The sequence below is a fragment of the Microplitis mediator genome, chromosome 10 (genome assembly GCF_029852145.1).
Source record: "Microplitis mediator isolate UGA2020A chromosome 10, iyMicMedi2.1, whole genome shotgun sequence".
NCBI classification, from domain to species: Eukaryota; Metazoa; Arthropoda; class Insecta; order Hymenoptera; family Braconidae; genus Microplitis; species Microplitis mediator.
Window position 1 is genome coordinate 3907300 of NC_079978.1, and position 20928 is coordinate 3928227.

Sequence of the window (20928 nt, forward strand, 5' to 3'; positions counted from 1 at the left end):
GAAGGTAAGATGTCTCAATTCGCGTGTTTGCCACTCACGCCTTCGACTTGAAATTCCTACTTTCCTCCCATGGTGTGTAATGTACTATTTAGAAATATTGTATTTTTTCCCGACGAGAAATTATGCTACACGGAGAAAAATTTATGGTAACCGTGCCTAGTACGTTTATGGAAAATAATCCCATACCGTTATGGTAATGATTACTTGGAATTATGGGATATAGGTCCATACTTTCTGGGAAAAGTTCCCATAAGTTTGGGAACAATTTCCATCATTATGGTAACAGTTCCCATATCGCATGTGAGAGAATTATGGTAATGATTACCATTATACCATGGTAAACGTTACTATAATATTATGATAATGGTTACCATATATTATGGTAATCGTTACCACAATATTATAGTAATAATAACTATAATATATATGGGTGCCGTTTTTATAATCGACATTTCAAAAGAACCAGTTACCATGCATTATGGGAACCATTCCCATAATAAATTGTAATTTTTACCATACATTTCTCTCCGTGTATAGAAAATTTTCAAACTAATATATATTTGGTGCAAAAATTCTAAGATTTTATTAAAAATAATTTTCTTAATCGAAAAAACGTAAGTGTACTTCACAATATACTGATATTTTTTTTCAAAAAAGTCTAAGTGAATTCGATTTTCTTCTATCAAGAAAACGATTCTTCAAGTCAGGTATACAATAATTTTAATTGATTTACTATACGCAGATAATTTTTGAGTAAAAATTACCCATAAAGTTTGATACTATACGGACATCTAGTCAATAACTAAATTTTTACTGTATTGTTAGTAGAAATTTCGCTTCATTTACATACTATCGAGTAGTAGGGGAGGGTGGGGCAGAGCGCCCCCCCTGAAATTTTGACCAAAAAAATAATTTTTTTTTTTTCGACTAATTACTATAAATCCGATATGTTTGCGCATTTTTACCCCTACGCATGACATTTGGGGCAAAATGGACAAGCCCAAAATTTTGAAAAAGTGATTTTTTCATATTTTTATCGTCAAATTAAAAAAAAATTATCATAATTCCTCATTTCTAGCCCTACGCATAACACCTGGAGCAAAATGGACCAGCCGAAACTTCCGAAAAAATTATTTTTTCATATTTTTCGGCCGTTTCTCTATGTAAGAGGCAAATTTGGTCACTAAAAATTTATAAAAATTAAATTTTTTTTTTTAGTTGATAAATTTTTGAAATAAAGTAAAATTATAGAATTGATTTTTTTTTTTATTAAATAACCATTAGTAATTAAGGTAATCGAGAGTGAACGATTTTTTACGCTTTAAAAAATTTTTTTCGAGTAATATAAAACCAAAAATAGTTGTCAAGAGAAAGAAATACATTCTTAATGATGAAAACAATTTAAAAAAAAAAACGAAAAAAAAAATTTTTTTTATCACTTTTTGAAGGGGGGCCGCTCTGCCCCACAAAAAAAAAAAAAAATTTTCAGAATTTTGGCAAAATGTCCATAAATTTGTTCGAAATAGGACTAAAGTAAAGTGATCTTATGGTTGAAAGCCACAAAAAATAATAATTGGCTTAGGGGGGCCGCTCTGCCCCACCCTCCCCTATATTCCATAATGTGCATAGGAAAAAATTTAGATACTTACCACATGTCCTCACAGTGTCAAACTTTTTGAGTAATTTTTACTAAAAATTTCTCCGCGTATAGTTGAAAAAATATTGTTTGCACAAAAGTTATTTTTTTTCTAAATGCAGGACGAGAAGCCAATGAGTTGCGATAAAAAATGTTTGTTTTAAAATTATTGTAGCTGACACAAAATCTCACTCATTGTTTGGTCGGGATTTTTGATGAGGTATTATCTCGCTGGAGGAGGTCGCTTCTCGCTTGAAGAGTGCGACAAACACGGAAGACAGGAACATCCTGTGTCGTTTATATATCTCTATATGTATATTTATATTTATATTTATATGTGTACATATGTATTTACACATATATGGAGGAACGAAACCCCTCAATTCACGCACCGCTGATTTTACACCGTACGGTGATTTCAGAAGCTTCCTTTCTTTCCACGGCGTTGGCTCGTTTAAAAATCTCCTCGCGATATGTGCTCGAGATAAATCGAGCAATTGCCGTTGAAAGTTTAAAATAATAAAATGTAATATTGTAACATATATATTTGTTAAGTCTAGTGGATTTATAAGAGAGATCTTTATAAATTATTTAGTATTGTTGCAATTTACGCTGATAAAAGTAATTATATTTTTCTGTAATCAAAATTAATCAATCTTTAAAAATTTTTACAATTGAATCTCATGAGATTAGATTACATACATACATTTTTTTTAATTATCGCTGTACATAAATTTACTTTTGTATGACAAGACAACTACTATAATTCAAAAGATTAATTACTGAGTTATTAAATTAACAGATTTAATTAAAAAAATGAACGATAAATTTTTATTAGTTACAGTACATTCAATTTGTCATCAATATATTGGAGAAAAAAAATAAAAATATGTAGCAGTGGCGCTCTGATCTGTGAAATTTTTTCTAGTTTGTCTATAATTTTTTAACAATCAATTATTTTAGTATCGATAAAAAAATTTAAAAAAATATTCAAAGTTTTCATGAGTTTGAAAAATGATAAAAAAATATAAATCCGTGGCACTCAGAACTCGGCAGCGTTTTTCAGTTTTCCAACTCACATAACTCACCGGAAATTCAGATTTCACAATATTTCAGATTTTATTAATCAATTTATCAATTCAACTTTCAAAGCGACAAAAAATTTATTTCACACCGAAATAAAAACGGTGACCAAAAAACAATTTAATTTCATCTAAAAAATACTTTTAATCCATGAAATTATAATTAATAATTATCATGCTCATTTAAAAAACTGATATTAATTAAAAAAATTTCTCTCCTTTGTTATTAATTATAAAAAAAAATTAATTAATTATAAGTAAAATGTATAATTGTAATTAAATACATATATGGGTCATTTCATGCCAAATCACCTGATTTTTAAAATCGTATTTTTTGATCCGGTAAAATTTTTTGTTTTTGTACATTTAATAAGACACCTAATCCTAAATTTTGAGCCCTAAATTTTCAAAAACCTTGGAGATATGAATTTTTGAAAATCGCGGAAAAATAACGATTAAGTAATTTTCAGAAACTCATAACTCCTGATTAAATTATCGTAATTTCATTTCGGCAGTGGCTATTTTCTTCACGTTTAAATGTAGTTTTCGAAAAAAAAAAATTTTTTTCTTTTTCATCGTTTTTTCCTACATTTTAACTCAAATTTTAAAGTGATATTTTTAATTTTCTTGAAGAAAATATATGTTGTACTAAACCGTAAAACAAAATTTTTAACCCTTTGTCAAAGTGAGATTTAAATATCTACGATTTTTTAAGCAACTTTTTCATGATCCTGAAGTTAGCAGACAATTAAGAATTTTGGAATTTTTTTTTGTACAGATCAATTACAAAAAAAAAAAAAAAAAAAAAATGCACATGCAAAAAATTAAAAAAACTACAAGTCCAATTTTTTCAAATATTTTTTTTTCTATAATTTATCGTTTTTAAGAGGATCAAAAAATTATTAGACGTCGGCTAACTTCAGTATCATAACTTTTTCGCATTTTATAAATAAAAAATTCGAGTTTTTGGAAGATTTTTTTATTTTTCACCAAAATTTCAATGTAAATATAAACAAATAATATTTTTCTACTGTGCCAATTATTTAAATTGAAAATCTTTATTGACATGTTGCGACAAAAATTTATTCATTTTTTATTTTATACTTTCCGTCATTATTTTTAGTTTTACGGACTAGTATTCTATTGAAAAAATTCAACCGGATCAAAAAATATGATTTTTAAAATCAGGTGATTTGGCATAGAATGACCCATATATATGTAAGTTAATTTAAAAAATTTTTGTGAAAGCAAATAATATAAAATATGATTTGAATTTGGTTTAAAAAAATACCAAGACGACGACCCAAGTTAGAAAGAGTCCAAATTTATCTCAAATACTCTTAGACATGAAGCATTAAATCTATTCTTGCATCCCGTTGCCTTGAGAATTCGTGGGCATACATGCTCTCTAAGGATAAACGTCTCGTTAAAGTTTACGCTTAAAAGTACTCGCAACTATCAGAACCAGACACAGAAGCATGTAAGTACTAGGGAATAACTCTAAGCCAGTGACTCCCGCAACCCGATAAAGCTCATGGGCATTTTCTATTCCTCGTTCTCGATCACGCAATCTTCTTCATTACAAGTCTGCTCCAACTTGGCTCTTTTATTTTTAATTATCCATTAATTATAATTTTTCATTATTGTTATTATTATTAATCACTACCATTAGTGCGGTTTTTTTAATGCCACACTGGCTACCAGCTCCAGGTTTGTTCATATTGTTCATATTTAATAATACGTAGAAATTATTTCCGCCACTTCCTTCACAGAAATTAATTTCGCGCTAAAATATTATAAAAATTTGTAATTATTATCACTAACTAACGTTATCATGACTAAAAATACCAGACGTCAGAGAATATTTTAGTTTATTTAAATAAATTACACATTATTTTAAAATATGCGCGGCAAAAATAAACTTGATAAATTACTGTTTGAAATTTTAAATATTTTAATATTTTAAACAGCAGTTACAATTCTTCGTCATCACACTGAGGAAAAATTTTGTTTTTAATTGAATAATTAAATTTTTTTATGAGTGTGAGTGTAGCGGACATGAGAAGATTTATAAATTTTGAATAAATAAATAAATAAATTAAAATAATGAAATTTAGAAAAATGCGCGTACTGATTTTTTAATTATCTAAATACGCATTTTTTTATTTCTATTCCACTTACATTTTATTTATTTATTTAAAACTTTTAAAAATTCATAATCGTCAGGATGATATTGAAGTTAGCCGACGTTTAATAATTTTTTAAACAATAAATTATAAAAAAAAAATATTTAAAAAAATTGCACTTAGAGTTTTTTAAATTTTCTGCATGCGCATATTTTTAGTTTTTGTTTTTTTTTTTAATTTTAATTATTGAAAAAACAATCCAAAAATTACTAATTGTCTACTAACTTTAGGATCATATCATCAGGTACATTCATACTCATAATTTTTTTTATAATTATGGAGAATTTATAAATTTTTGTCTCAATTAATCGACATGTTACTAAAATTTTTTTTTAAATTCGAATTCAACATCCGTTGATTTGAATTTTTCAAAGAAATAACTAAAAATAATTTCTTTTTTTTCATGATTCTGAAGTTAGCCGACGTCTAATAATTTTTTGATTTTTTTTCAAAGCAATAAATTAAAAAAAAAAAAATATTTGAAAAAATTGTACCTATAGTTTTTTGAATTTCCTACATGTGCATATTTTTAGTTTTTTTTTTCGTAACTGATTAGAAAAAAAATCCAAAAATTCTTGATTGTCTGTCAATGTCAAGATCATTTTTTTTAAACTTCATAATAAAATAAAAAAAAATAATAACTTACAGAAATTGCGCGCGTCATATAGAGGGTTGATAAAAATTACCAGCACCCAGCACCCTCTTACGATTGTGGGTCCATTCCACGAACTGTCAACTAGTCGGAGACATTTGGAGGTTAGCAAACCCAACTGACAACTGACAGCTGAATAAATAAAATAAGTTACAAATAAAAATAATAAGTGGAAGTAAAAAATGAAAATGGTGCTGAGGGTATTTACACTACTCACAATTGTATGTATTATTCAATTATTATCGAGATGCGAGGCTGCTTCAGCGCACATCAGAAGTCATCAGCACAAAGGCAACGAGAGGCTGGAGGATGGAGCATTCAGTCCTAGAGACAGCGATCATTACGTTGATGGAGAGCATCACAATGAGTTTGATCATGAAGCTATTCTAGGTAATTTCAATTATTTTGCACAATTAAAACTCAAGCTAATGATGAATTAATTTAATTGCTAGGTAGTGTCAAGGAAGCTGAAGAGTTTGATAAATTACCAGTAGCCGAATCGAAAAAACGTCTGAGAATTTTATTAGAAAAAATGGATTTGAATGGAGATGAGTTTATTGAGAGACATGAACTGAAAGCCTGGATTTTAAGATCATTTAGGTAATTAGTTTAATTATTTTGTCTAAAATTCATGTACTCAGTTACTCATAATTTAGTTAAATTGATGTCATTAATTAGTTTGTTGACTGAAGAGGAATCTAAAGATAGACTAGAAGATGCAGATTCAAATGAAGATGGAAGAATAAGCTGGGAAGAAATTCTTCATGACACTTACGGGTCTGATCCAGAAGATTTGGCCATTGATGAGAAGCTAGTGAGCGATGACAAAGCAACCTTCGACATGGCTGATGAAAACAAAGATGGATTTTTAAGCGCTAAAGAATTTAAAGCCTATACGCATCCTGAAGAGACTCCAAGAATGTTTCCATTCCTGTTGGACCAGGCTCTCGATGAAAAAGACTTAGATAAAGACGGTTTTATCAGTTTTCAAGAGTTCATTGGAGTTAAAGCTAAGAATGAGAACAAAGAGTGGCTGCTGGTGGAGAAAGACAAGTTTGATCACGAGCATGATAAAAATGGGGATGGTAAATTGGACTCTAGTGAAATATTGGCGTGGCTGGTACCCAGTAATGAGTAAGTGATAATAATTAATAATTAATTTGACAGATAGAGGGTTCCATACCCAATAAACTTTGGGAATTTAAACTTTTACACTTTGAAATTTGATTAATTTGGTCTTTCTTACATCAAAAATCTTGTTATCGCATATTGTAAAGCGTAAAGTGTTATGCTAAATTAATAACGACCATCATATCAGAAAGATAAATCCAAATATTTATATTCGGTATAACTCAATGTATATAATCACTAATTATCACCGGATATTTCAGTTCAAAATTACTCTTTTGGCCTCACTTTTGAGCTTTCCCATGGACATTCTACTCATAACATCTCTACTCAAAGGAAGTAGCTACAACTCTACTCACAGCTTTTTTTACTCAGGTTTAACTCTACTCAGTTACATCTTTACTTAGCGTAAACTAGACTCAGCGACAACTTTACTCAGCTACACGGAAAAAAAAAAATAGTAGTGGGTACTCTCTGGGATAGTACTGAGTACTTTCTGTAAAAAAAAAATTTTAGACAGTACTGTATGCTATCTAGACTGTATCCACTACTATCTAGACTATATCCACTACTGTCTGGGATAGTATTCAGTACTATCCAGAGAGGAGTGGATATAGTCTAGATAGCATACAGTGCTGCCTGAAATTTTTTTTTACAGAAATTACTCAGTACTATCCCAGAGAGTAGCCACTACTATTTTTTTTTTTTCCGTGTACAACTACTCACAAAGAATTGCTATTTTATCGATAGGCTAAAATACGTGAGTAGAGTTGTTGCTGAGTAAAGATATAATTGAGTAGAGTTAAACCTGAGTAAAAAAAACTGTGAGTAGAGTTGAAGCTACTTCTCTTGAGTAGAGATGTTGTGAGTAACTCTCCCGGACACCCCAAAGAGATCAACCTCTGCAGCAAATTTGTTAATAATTTTGGATATTCTGAATATCGGGACACATGTGGAGTATCGCGATCTTACCTTATTTTGTTAAATAAATTACAACACATAATTATTAAAACTAACTCATCAATTTGTTGTTATAAGTAGAAGTATGTATCAGTATTTCTACTGTCGTAACATATATTACGATTATTATAACTATTTTAAACCAATTACCGCTAGTATAGATGAATAATAATATTTATATTTAACTCGACACTAAGCAAATATTATCTTGGCAATCAAAAATATAAATAAAAGTGTAAATTTATTAAAGTTTAAATTTACCAAAGTTCGTATTGCCAAAGTTCAAATTTAAAAAGTACGAATTGTCGATTTAAATTTAAAAACCACAAATAGTAAAGTTTAAATTATAAAATTTAAATTTCCAAAGCTCATTAGGTCGGTCACCGGATATAATTATTAATTACTAAACATTATAATTTTCAGGGAATTGGCAACCGATGAAGTTGATCATTTGTTCGCAGCATCAGACGATGACCACGACAACAGACTGTCTTTTGATGAAGTACTCGAGCACCATGACGCATTTGTTGGCAGTGAAGTGACTGACTACGGCGATTATCTCCATGACATTGAACGTTTCGCTGACGAGCTCTGAAACTTTATTGTTAATTGGTTTAAACATAAACTATTTAGGCGTAAAATTAGTCAGAAACGTAAATGTCTGAAAGCATTTATAATATTTTTTGATGGGTGTCTTTTATCATTGATATACAACTTGATCATTTTCTTGTATATTTGCCAGTAATTACATTATTTGTAATTTATTGTGCCATAAAACGTTGTGTGTCTAAGGAGTGTGTGTATTTGTTATTATGTAGAGAAGAATGTTAATTTATGTGAAGCAACGCACTGATCATTGTTGTCTTCCACTAATTACTCTTCGCCTACCAGCTACCATATGAACTATTAATTATTACTTTTATTAACTTTTACATCACTAATATTTTATTTATAATTACCTCAATTAATCTTAATTAGTTACATTTTTTAATATTAATTATTAATAGTGTAATTCTATTGAGATTTAATTGCAACTGTTTTTTATTAATCTAATAAAAAATAATTGAGTTGTGTTCGTTCCTATTGCTAGAATAAAATTTGTATTTATTAAGCAATTACTAACTGTATAATTAATAAAAAAATAATTTATTTACAAAACACATAATTAGATGGTTTAAAATATATACAAGTCATTAGTTATCATAAATATAGAGAAGATTTTTAAATCATACTTGAATCAGCGGGTAAAGAATTTTATTTTATCCGAAAATACTCAATTTGATGGAAAAGAAAAATTTCAATATGTTATTAGGCGGAGATCCAAATTACCCTGACAGGGCTAAAGTTACTCGAGGTGTTCCTGCCCAAATAGCACGGGCGCAACTTTGAGAGGGTCGGCCACTACCAACCTGTGACGTCACAGTTTAATTAAATTAAGCATTGTAATTATGATTTCAATTTATTAGCATTAAATTTGAATATTTCGCTAAATATATCATTGCTCTCGATAGAAAAAAAGCGGAGCAATTTAATGACAGCGATAAATATTAAAAATAAAATTTATTTATTGAGTTATACACAAAATTAGTTTTGTATTTTTAATTGATGATAATTAATTAAATATTAATTTTATGACTGGAGCAATTGTGGATTCTGAAAGAGCATTTAGAGAGCAATTTTTTGGTATATCATTCATTAAAAACATCAAATTTCCGCGCCAACTTAGTAGTGGTGGATTCAATTCGTTTTCCGTAAGTGACAAGGAGGATTCAATTACTTTTCCATAGATGGCGATGCGGATTCGAATCGTTGTCCATAAGTGACCAAGAGGATAAAATTTTTTTCCAGAAATGACGAGGAGGATTCAATTCGTTTTCCATAGATGGCGATGCGGATTTTGTCTTTTCGGTTCCATGACGACTCGTGAAGTGGCGCTTATCCGAATTCCGAAAGCAACGGTATTCGTAGAGACAACTTCAAGATGTCGTAAAGATAGCGGCTTAAAGCTGGATCCGAATTTTTGAATTTTGCTCCTCTTTTAATTTAATAATTATTTGCTATTACAGAAATTTTTATAGTTTCTGAAAGAATGTAGAAGTCAAACTTTTTTTGAAGATTTTCATCATTCGAATGATGTAATTATTCAAAATTTAATTAGAAAAGTAAGATTCGAAAATTCGGTTAGTACTTTCTACCCTTGAAAGGCCAAGACAAATTTTTTTTTGTCTCCAAGTTAAATTTTTTTATGTAAATAAGACGTACAGGTGTTAGTTCTAGGAGCCACAGAAAAATTGTGTTAATTTTTATATTCTAAAAAGACATTTAACATTAATTAACAAGTCATTTAGAAAACTTATTTGATGATTATTTGTAATTTACTTTTTGTCGTCACTTGTGTCAATTCTTTTAAGCAGATACTTTTTTGGTTGTCAAATTTCTGATTATTTTATCAACATTTTGGTGCCTTATTGATATGTCAAAAAACAGTCCAAAAACTGAAGGTCTCCCCTAATCTCACGGGAATACGTAATGATTAATGATAATCATAATAGTTTTCACTGATTGCTCTAGAAGCAATTACTAAATTTTCTTCTGTCCTTATGTTTTTAGCCACCGAATAAATAGATAATGAGTTTAATTATTTAAAATATAGTTGATATGAAATAAAAAATATTCATAACCAACTGATCGTAATTATGATACCCGATATATATGAGAGCGAAGCTATTAACTGTACACATGCTATTAGATATAAAAGCATGTCTTGAGTTATCACTTTGAATATCACTGTCATTTTCACGACTTGATTAAAAGATAAACAAGTATTTTAGTATAATGAGACAGAGTAATATTTTATAGTATATTACACATCAAGGAAAAAAAATAGGTAATTGTCTACCTTAGCCAAAGGTTTGAATTTAGTATGCTTAGGCCCAAATTTTATGGACTCGGGCGAGGGGTGGTCGTAAAAGTAGGTGCTCGTGTAGCGAGTGAGAGCTCGAAATGTGCTGTGGGCTTACATATAGATGATTATTTTCTTCAACTGAATTTTATTTCATATTTTCAGACCATCAAAATTTATTTCTTAAAGATTACAATAAAATTTGTTCGAATATTGTCTATATTGCATTTTTAAACACAAATTATTACATACAACACAGTTTGAATAAATTTAGTATGCAAGCAATTGCTTGTTTTATTTAATAATATTTATTACTCAACAATGCAAAATTGCATTGTGTAATTTCAGTTTGCGTTAATAATGTTTTGAAATGATAAATAATATGGTATAGTTTATTAATTTATATGTTTATCAATTAATTTAGAAACATATTTTTTAAGTATGTTTAATTACACTTGATTGCAAATTTCCATGACTATTAGTCATTAACTATATTTAATAATTGTGTTGTTCAGTGGGGTCTGGACTTTTTTCTCTGTCACACTCAAGTCGACGAACGCTACTATCCTTATTGCACTTACGCACTAAATGGAAACTTAGTCCACGTTTTTTTCAAAAGCAAATGAATACTTTTGAAATTTGAAATAAAATCGTAGATTGCTAGATTATCAAGTAATGCATCGAGCCTCGTTTTTAATTTTGCGTTTCGAGACATTGCTTAAGAGAAAAACGGACAGAAATTATTATAGGCCCTCCTTGTGAAATTTATTTTTCAGAACTTTTATTTGTAGATATACTTAAAAATATTTTTTACGGGCATAAATTACATTAATCAGGTATTCCTCTGATGGGCACACAGTTGAATAGTAATCAATTGGACATCATAAAATATTTTTTTAGTAGGCAATAGAACAGTCTGCAAAAACTTTTGTATGCAATGAGAATATATATTTTTTATTTTTGTAGGCAATAGAACTGTAGGCAATAAAAATTGGCAGGCAACTGAGCAGTAAGAAACTGAGCAGTATGCATTTATTATGTACGAAAAAATATTGTAGGCATTTGATGCCTTCCCAAATCGTTAAAGGCATTAGTCATTAACAAGAAGTGACTTTAATTCGTTCGATTTATACATACAAATTGTAATAATCAACAAGTTCAGCGACGATCATTCTAGAAAATCATAGAACACGGAAGTGGAGTGATACCTGTCATGTCAAACTGCTGATTGTTGTATTATATTCATTCAAATATATTCAATCATTTACTCGATTTTAAATCTTGCGTGATTCATTCGCCACTTGTGAAATCCGTAACTTTATTATGTATTATGTATATCGCATATAATAGACGCACTTTTTTGATTTGAATTTACGTTTGTAAACTGATAATATTTATGAGAATTAAGTGACATCACTTATAACTAAAATAAAATAAATATTTTAAAAGTTTAAATTATTAATCGACTGATGACAATAAATAAATTACTACGAATCATTTCATTAATACACTTATTTATTATCATAGTTTAACGAAACAATTTTATAAGTATTTATACACGTATAATTATTTTAAAATAGTTAAGAAATATTTTTGCTATAAAATATAATACAGTAAAAAATGATTATTATTTAAGTAAATTATAAATAATGATTTTTTAATGACTAATATCACTCGGGGCCTATGATCAAAAGTATTTCAAATTTGTTAATTTTTTAACAAAATCAAAATATTATAATACACTCATCTTATTCAAATATATGTTGAATATTTTATATCAGACATGATATTAAAACAATTTGATTGATTAAATTATTAAGCGCCAGAACTATTCAAAAAGTGCTGATGCATCATTATATTCATATTTTAAATTTTACTACTTTAATTTTGAAAACCAACATATTTATAAAGAAAGTATTTGTTTTTAACTCAAGTAAGGATGATGCGAGCCATCACCTGTTCTGGCAATAACTTTTTTTATGTGATCAGGAGTCGCCTGTCTTAAATCGTAAGCCCATCCAATTTGAGCGAACATATCAATCCACGAAGTAGTAACGTTGAGCATAAAGTTACGGAATTCCGCCGCTTTGTAGTCCCAGGGGAAAACGTGGTGATAATTATGCCAGCCTTCACCTCCAGCCGCCCAGCCGACCAATAGATTTTCAGCAGGTAGGATATTTCTTTAAAGAAAAATTTAAAAAAATATTACTCACTGAGCTATAAAATAACATGATCAAATTTAATCAAATTAATAATTACTTGTCGTAGCTGTGATATCCAAACATATGAGCGAAACTATTCACCGACCAAGTGATGTTTAGAACCCATGGATAACGCATGAATACTTGAGATATGAATGCCCATTTAAGGCTTTGATTGAAGACATAAACAGGTATCAAGACTGGGATCACGAAAGTCAGTAGTGTGTTGAGTACAACAAAGTTTCTGTATCGAGCGTGTAAAAATATATATTATTTTTTAAAAGTTAAAACAATGAGTTTATATAAATAATAAACAAGATCTTTTGATCAAAATACCTGTCGAAAAACTGAACAACCGGATCATTGAGAATGTCACTCATGTCAATTCCTTTTCCACGTTGACGCACTTCAGGACGTTTTTTTAACATTAACCAGCCAACGTGACTGAACCAAAAACCTCGATTAGTATCATGAGGGTCTGCAAGTGTGTCTGTGTATTTATGATGAACTCTGTGGTCTCTGACCCAGCTGTAAATTTTGTTCTGTAACCCGATTCAAAAATTTATTAGCAAAAATTATTCATTTTTTTTCTTAAAAACTATTTTGATTAACTGGTAAACTTACTTGTCCAGCTGAGTTATATAAAATAGCGAGAATAATTCTAAGAGGTGTTTTGGCTTTATATGCACGGTGAGTCCATAGACGATGTACACCAGCTGTAACTCCTATTCCCGTTAGATGAAGCATAATAAACGCTAAAGAAGTAACAAATTATTTGGATTATTAATAGTAATTGTTATTACTATTGTGATCATATGAGCGATATAATAGAATATTTATTAAAATAAATGAAATAAATAGTTACCCCATACTGACAAAAATTTCTGTTCTAAATAAGGAAAAGTGATCGTGTAATATAAACATATCAAATGAAGTCCGATCATAAATATTGAGTTCTTCCAAATCACTTCTGTTTCAAATTCATACCACTTTTTTGGTCTACCGTTTATTTTTAAATTTGTCGTCGTTACATCGTTTTCTAAATCATGTCCATCAGAAAACGTCAGATCATTGCCTGTATTTGGCGGCATTTTTATTAATCAATCCGATTTTAAAGTTAAGATACGTTTATTTTCAGCACTTGCTTAATCAAATATTTTTATTGTTATACTTTTAAATATATAAACACTTTTGTTTTTATTCACTAATAAATTTACACGGTTGTGTAAAACTTTTAATGTTACACTTAATGATATTACTTATTGGAGCTTCAAGTTTTTAATGACTCAAATGTCAATACATGAGCAACTTTTATACCTTCTTCCCTCGTTGACTCGATCGCAAAAGAATTACTAATTTTTAGCTTTTAATAAGACTGTATTTACGTAAAAGAATTGTTAGCAGAGCATTTGTAATACAAATCATAATAATATAGTAAAATTTATGAATATTCAACAGCCCATGAACTCCCAGCACCTATTATTCATACTAAAATTCAAATTCATTACGTTTGAAAACTAGTGCACATCTACGCAATGCAGATAATAGATTAATTCACCCATGTGTAGGAACTTTTTTTTTTCCTTTCTTTTTAGTCAGACTTTTTTTTATTTACGAGTAAATAATAGGAGTAAAAAAATTTCATAAATAGGCAGATAAATTTGGAAATCAAATTATTTTTCAATGTGAGCCAACCTCACCCTAGTCAGAAATCGTCTTGTTTCATCCCTTGTAACACAATATAGGGGAGGGGGGGGGGCAAAATGGGCCCCTAAAATTTTTAACATGAAAAGTTTTTGGGGTGGGGGGGGGGAGGTAAATGGGCTGCCTAGACTTTGAAAACCTACGAATATTTTTTATCCAAACGGGTTCCTAAAATTTTTTTAACAGAGATGATTAAAAAATTATGATAAAGGGCAAACTAGGTCACGAGTTCAACAACATTACTAACTATAATTTTTTTCAAAAACAATTTATTTTATATAAACTTTGAATTAAGTTATTTTAAGGTCCGAATCTTCACTATCAACTTTTTTTTATACTAAATACATAGCAAAAAGTTTCAAAACATAAAACAAGTGAGAAACATTGAGTTTTGTTGGGGGCCTGTTTTACCCAACTTTTTAGGATTTTTTAAATTTGATAGACACAGTAAATTAACACCAAAAACTCAGCAGAAGGAGAAAAAAAAGTGAAACAAACTGAAAAACTTACATTATAAAAATTTTTCTGAAAGGGCCCATTTTGCCCCTCTCCCTTCCCCTACTATATTAGATATTTGATTTAAAAAAATATTTTATTACACTGTAAAAAAAGATTCCTGACGTCAAACCAGATTCGTTTGGCTCAAGTACTCCGTGCGTTTGGATACAGCCAAGCGCGTCAAGCGATTGAGTCTACCGCCCTCTACGTTTGACAGTATATTTTGCTTCAACTGAGAGTTTCTTGAGGGAAGGTACCAAGTCGTTTGAACTAACTCTATAGTATTTGATATAACTCAATAACTTTTTTCATTTAAAAAAAAAATAGAAATTAGTTCAAGTCATTGAAACTGTTGATACAATAATGATTTTTGTTTTATATAAAATAATTAAAAATTTCACTCAAAGTAAATTGTAAGGTGATTGAAAGTATGAATTTTCAGTTAAGTCAAAATTTTATTAAAGCAAATGAATTTTAGTGTTGAAAGTAATATTTTTGTAGGCCCGTTGAAACTGTCCTTGCAATTGATTCAATAAAAAATCGAATTGTTTCAAGTTGCTGTATTGCATTGATCCAAAAAAACAGTAATCTGCATCAAGTGAATATTGCCTTTAATTATTTCATCAATAATTAATTTAAAAAAAATTTTTTTTCTTACGTATTTTTTTATTTTATTTTTATTATTATTATTATTCTTATTATTATTATTTTTTTTTTTTATTAAGTATTGGGACAATTACATTATATTATTATATTTATTACACTCTACGAATAATTCTGACATACTCAGTTTTTAGTGAAAAATTAAATAATCGTAGAATTGGTATCCGGAGGAATCGAACCCAGCACCTTAGGCGCGAGAGTCAGACGCTTTACCGCTACGCTACGGGACCAGTAGGAAAGCTTGAGTTTAGTTGTGTTTCTAGTACTTTGTTCTCGTATTGAATGGATATATACAGTCAATTGCTTATACATTGATCTAAACGTGATAAATATGTGACTCTTTTTATAAATAAATTTTTTTATTCAACCGATAATATAAAGACTTTCATTCAAATATAGTTCGATATTTTGTAACGAATACATTTATATTCTTGTCGAATATTTTTCAGTTTTAATGTGAGTGCGTCAAATTATTCCTACAACCTCGTTGGATTCTCTCTCCAAGAAACTTGTCGGTTGACACGATACGTTCGGTATTATAGGAAACTACTTTTGTTTCATTGAAACATGTGAAGTTGTCAAATTCAACGTTTCAAGAGTTTCAGTTAAATTTCTAAAAATTGAAAAGTTTGCTTCAACAATTTTTTATTTTTTAATTAAGTACATCCAAACTTTAATTAAAATATATTTTACTATTCGTTCAAATGTTAATTTAATTACGGTCAAACTTAAAAACTTTAATATTAACGCTTAATCAATTTCTAATAATCGAGTAGAGATTTTCATTCAATAAAAATGATTTTCTTGAGACAAACTAGTTTTCGTTAGTTCAAACGAATTTGGTTTCACTGAAGAGGAAATTTGTCAAACTCTTAGGGAGTTTGATGTCAGTACCTTATTTTTTACAGTGTATACCAAAACACAGTTGACGGAAAACCGAAAACTTCAAGAAGTACAGTTTCACATAGCAACGTAATATTTCGAGACCGAAACTTAAAAAATTACATTGTTTTTGTGGTTCAAAATAAAATACAGTTTACGTAATAGATTTTTGACTAAAATTAGAGTACAAGTATCGTTTTTTGCCACTGTAATTTTCTTAAGTTTTTTTTTTGTGTTGTTAATTATTTTGACGAATTAAAATAAATAACGGAATGATGACTTTCATGTAAAATTTTATCCTGGTAGTTTTTTAAGGTATTTATTTCCCGGAAATCCACAGACCTATAGTTGATTTAAAGTTATAAAACTGTATAATTTATTGAGTTTATATTTTATACACGACATTATAATATGTAAATCCACAATTAAAGTACTTTTAAAGTCTACAAATTAAGTGACAATTTTGTCGACAATATGGTAATAATGAAAAAAATTTATTCATGTATAGTATACATTCATTAGATGAATATTTAATAAAATCCATGTGAACTAGTTTCTATCGAATTTTATTAATAATTCTGCTATTATCATCGACTGAAGTTTTAATGATAAATTTAAAAAAAAACTATCAAAAACAATATATTCATAATTTCAATTGATCACTAATTTGTGATATTTTACTTTGTAAAAATAATCCATTGTATTATTGTTATTTTAACGCATTAACATTAAGCAGCATATTTACTGATATTAAAATTTTTTTAATACATGTACGAAGTTGTAATTAATGCATAATCGATATATATATTGTAATAACGAGTAACTTATAATTAATTAATTAATTAATTAATCATTTATATTAAAATAAGATAAGAAAAGGGCGTATACCTCCTCCTCAGAAATTATGAACGCAGTATGGTCGTGTCGAATTGTTCCTCTAGTTCATCCAGATACTATTCGTGAACGCAGGAGTTGCATCTTTCTCTTCCAGAGTGAATTTCTGATTTAGGCCCTTCAATATTTAGAAAACAATAGTATATAACATACCTAGGCCAGTAAAATAAGAAAAGTCTCAGATCACATGAAATTGTTGGCCGAAGCGAAGCCAAGTTGCCACTTTCCAGCCGGAGGGCAACTCGGTGATCGGTGGGGTCAGTTGTTGGTGGGATCAACTGTCTGAGGGATCACGTGTCGGGGATCTGTATCTGGGAACCCATAGGAAGCTATTCCGACTTTTTTTATAACGATGTCCGAGTGTCTGTATGTATGTGTGTGCGTGGTTTTTGAGCTCGAATCAGGAGGAAGTTTTGAATCTGGCACGCAGGGTCAACCGTTTTCCAGATTTTTAGTAGATTTCATATTTCATAGAAATCTAATTTTTGTATTTGTTCTCATGGTGGATTTTTCAGAAAATTTCGAAATTTTCAAACATCCACTACTTGTAAACTTAGAGACCGAATATGCTCGTTTTCGAACTCGATCAAGGTAATCGCCTAAAAAATAAGTATGCCAAATTGGATCGCGATTCGTTAAAAATTGTGACTAGCATCTGCACTGAGAAAAATAATCGCTAGCTGCTAGCGATTTTTTTCTTTAGCAGCTAGCGATTTTTAATCGTTAGCTGCAAGCGATTTTTTCTTTGGCAGGAAGCGATTAAAAATACTGTTTTTATCATTGAAATAAATTTATAAATATACATATTCATGTATATTTATACATATATATAAATATATATTTATATATTCACATATATATATATATATATTCATATATATATACATATATATATATATATATATGTATATATATATATATATATATATATATATATATATATATATATACATATATACATATATATTTATATATGTGAATATATAAATATATATTTATATATATGTATAAATATATATGAATATGTATATTTATAAATTTATTTCAATGATAAAAACAGTATTTTTAATCGCTCCCTGCCAAAGAAAAAATCGCTTCCAGCAAGCGATTTTTAATCGCTAGCTGCTAAAGAAAAAATCGCTTCCAGCTAGCAAAATAATCGCTTCCAGCAAGCGATTTTTAATCGCTAGCTGCTAAAAAAAAAATCGCTAGCAGCTAGCGAAATAATCGCTTGCAGCTAACGATTAAAAATCGCTAGCTGCTAAAGAAAAAATCGCTAGCAGCTAGCGAAATAATCGCTTGCAGCTAACGATTAAAAATCGCTAGCTGCTAAAGAAAAAAATCGCTAGCAGCTAGCGATTATTTTTTTCAGTGTGAGTGACAAGGAGCGTTATATCCTATATCTATATATCTGCTGTGTTTGAAAAATGAATGAAATCATAAAAATAAAGGGAACTTTTGGAAATGATAAAAATTTCAGTTGTTTTCAAAAAATTTAATTTCATAAAATATACAGGAAACATAAATAAATATGTGTAACTTTAGTGCTATTTATTCAGATGAGATATATTTTAAATAAAACGAGTCAATTATGAAAGTTGTACATAACATAAGATGAATGAGTTATAAAATAAATATAATATTCTACATTTAAATAACTTTATCTAGGGTTTTTGATGAGAGATTAGTAAACGGAGTGCGTTCCATCACCTCTTCTTTCGACAACCCGCTGGATGTGCTCAGGAGATGCAGATCGCATATCATATGCCCATCCTATTTTGGCAAACATATCAATCCAGCAAGTTGTGATATTGAAAAGTGAACTTTTAAACTCCGCGGCTTTGTAGTCCCACGGAAAGACATGATGGTAATTGTGCCAGCCTTCACCTCCAGAGAAATAACTTACCAAAATGTTTTCTGCCGGTCCTATATTTCTTTAAAAAAATATATATATATAATTATTAAGCTAAACATTTATTAACTAGAAAAATTTGTATTGAATATTAATTACTTGTCGTAGCTATGGTATCCAAACATGTGTGCAAAACTATTGACAGACCATGTAATATTTAAGCTCCATGGGTAACGCATAAATACTTGAGTAATAAATGTCCATTTGAAGCTTTGATCGAAGAAGTAAACTGGTATAAAAACTGGGATTATCAAGGTAAATAGTACTTTCAAAGTGACATGGTTTCTGTAATCAAAAAATAGAATCGATTAGTGGAACAACTTAATGCGTAAGTTCCCGAAATTTCCCGTATCATGATAGTCCAAAATAATTTGTATAATTACGTAGCCCATTTTTGTTTAAAAACCGATTTTCAATTGAATTATCGAAACAAGATTTTCAAAATATTGATAACTCATTCAAGATTCAATTTAAAAATTTTAATAATAAAGATTCCAATTAATAAAAACAAGAACCTGTCGAAAAATTGAACAACTGGATCATTGAGAATGTCACTCATGTCAATTTCTTTTCCGCGTTGAATCACTTCCGGTCGTTTTTTTAACATCAACCAGCCAACGTGACTGAACCAAAAACCTCGATTATTATCATGTGGATCTGCTAGTGTGTCTGTGTACTTGTGATGAACTCTGTGGTCCCTAACCCAGGCGTAAATGCTGTTCTATAAATTCAACCATAAAATACATTCAATAAACTCATTAATCTTTTTTTTTTTTTTTTTAACATAACTGATGATAAACTTTACCTGCCCAGCAGTGTAGAAAAGGACAGCAAGAATAATTCTAAGCGGTGTCTTTGCTTTGTATGCACGATGAGTCCACAGTCGATGTGCACCACCCGTCACCCCTATTCCCGACATTGTCCCCACGACAATCCCTTTTGTATAAATATGTTCATTAATTATTTTTTCTACTATAAATATTACAAAAAAAAAAAGATTCAATTAATATCTGCATATAGTTTATTAATAATTACCCCAAGCTGTCAAAGATTTATGTTCCCAATACGAATAAGTGAAGGAATAATACAAAGTCATAATATGCAAAAACGTTATAAGTATCAGATTGTTCCAAACCACTTCTGTCTCAAATTCGTACCAATGTTTTCGCTTTACTCCTTTTTCATTTTTCACAAATACTGTTTCATCTTGTTCTATACTTTTTTTATTTTCCGGGTGTGAATGCAAAGTCATATAATTAGGTGGCATCTTCGATTACGAACTCAAATTCACTCTATTATTAAATTTTCACTGTCTATATGATAATAGATTTTCTTTAATTTGTTAAATCTTTAAAGTTATGTTTAAACACACTGTTAAAAAATCATTTCAATAAGAATTTTTAAATTAAACTTGAAATAATTTATTTTTCGGCACTTATTTCAATGTAGAAAATTTATTCGAAATGTTACAAACACTTATTGTAAAAAACAATCTTTCGAATATTGGAACCTAACACCAGACACTGTGAGTTTATGTCGTTTCGCTAAGCGTTAATGAAAATATTTTTTATAATGAATAGACTAAGTCATCAAATCGAACATATATATAGCTTAAGTGGCGAACTGGT

The 20928-nt window shown here is 29.2% G+C and overlaps 3 protein-coding genes across 4 annotated transcripts; 1 reads left to right on the forward strand and 2 right to left on the reverse strand.

Moving 5' to 3' along the window:
• The first annotated feature begins 4066 nt into the window (after nt 1-4066).
• On the forward strand, nt 4067-8825 carry LOC130675819 (reticulocalbin-2). Of its 2 annotated transcripts, none has more exons than XM_057481688.1 (5): nt 4067-4198; nt 5553-5946; nt 6009-6156; nt 6235-6690; nt 8068-8825. In XM_057481688.1, exons 2-5 carry the CDS (start codon nt 5739-5741, stop codon nt 8237-8239), a joined length of 984 nt encoding a protein of 327 aa, XP_057337671.1. In that variant the 5' UTR covers nt 4067-4198; nt 5553-5738; the 3' UTR covers nt 8240-8825. The 2 variants fall into 2 exon arrangements, with proteins under 2 accessions (XP_057337671.1, XP_057337670.1); XM_057481687.1 differs by lacking the exon at nt 4067-4198 and adding an exon at nt 4206-4428.
• A 2710-nt stretch (nt 8826-11535) lies between these two features.
• On the reverse strand, nt 11536-14043 carry LOC130675816 (acyl-CoA Delta-9 desaturase-like). The gene is made up of 5 exons (XM_057481683.1): nt 13613-14043; nt 13372-13502; nt 13084-13289; nt 12806-12991; nt 11536-12726 (listed from the first exon to the last, which is right to left on the reverse strand). Exons 1-5 carry the CDS (start codon nt 13836-13838, stop codon nt 12471-12473), a joined length of 1005 nt encoding a protein of 334 aa, XP_057337666.1. The 5' UTR covers nt 13839-14043; the 3' UTR covers nt 11536-12470.
• A 4875-nt stretch (nt 14044-18918) lies between these two features.
• LOC130675817 (acyl-CoA Delta-9 desaturase-like) lies at nt 18919-20876 on the reverse strand. Its single transcript, XM_057481684.1, has 5 exons — nt 20336-20876; nt 20106-20236; nt 19816-20021; nt 19400-19585; nt 18919-19322 (listed from the first exon to the last, which is right to left on the reverse strand). Exons 1-5 carry the CDS (start codon nt 20565-20567, stop codon nt 19073-19075), a joined length of 1005 nt encoding a protein of 334 aa, XP_057337667.1. The 5' UTR covers nt 20568-20876; the 3' UTR covers nt 18919-19072.
• Nucleotides 20877-20928: the final 52 nt, after the last annotated feature.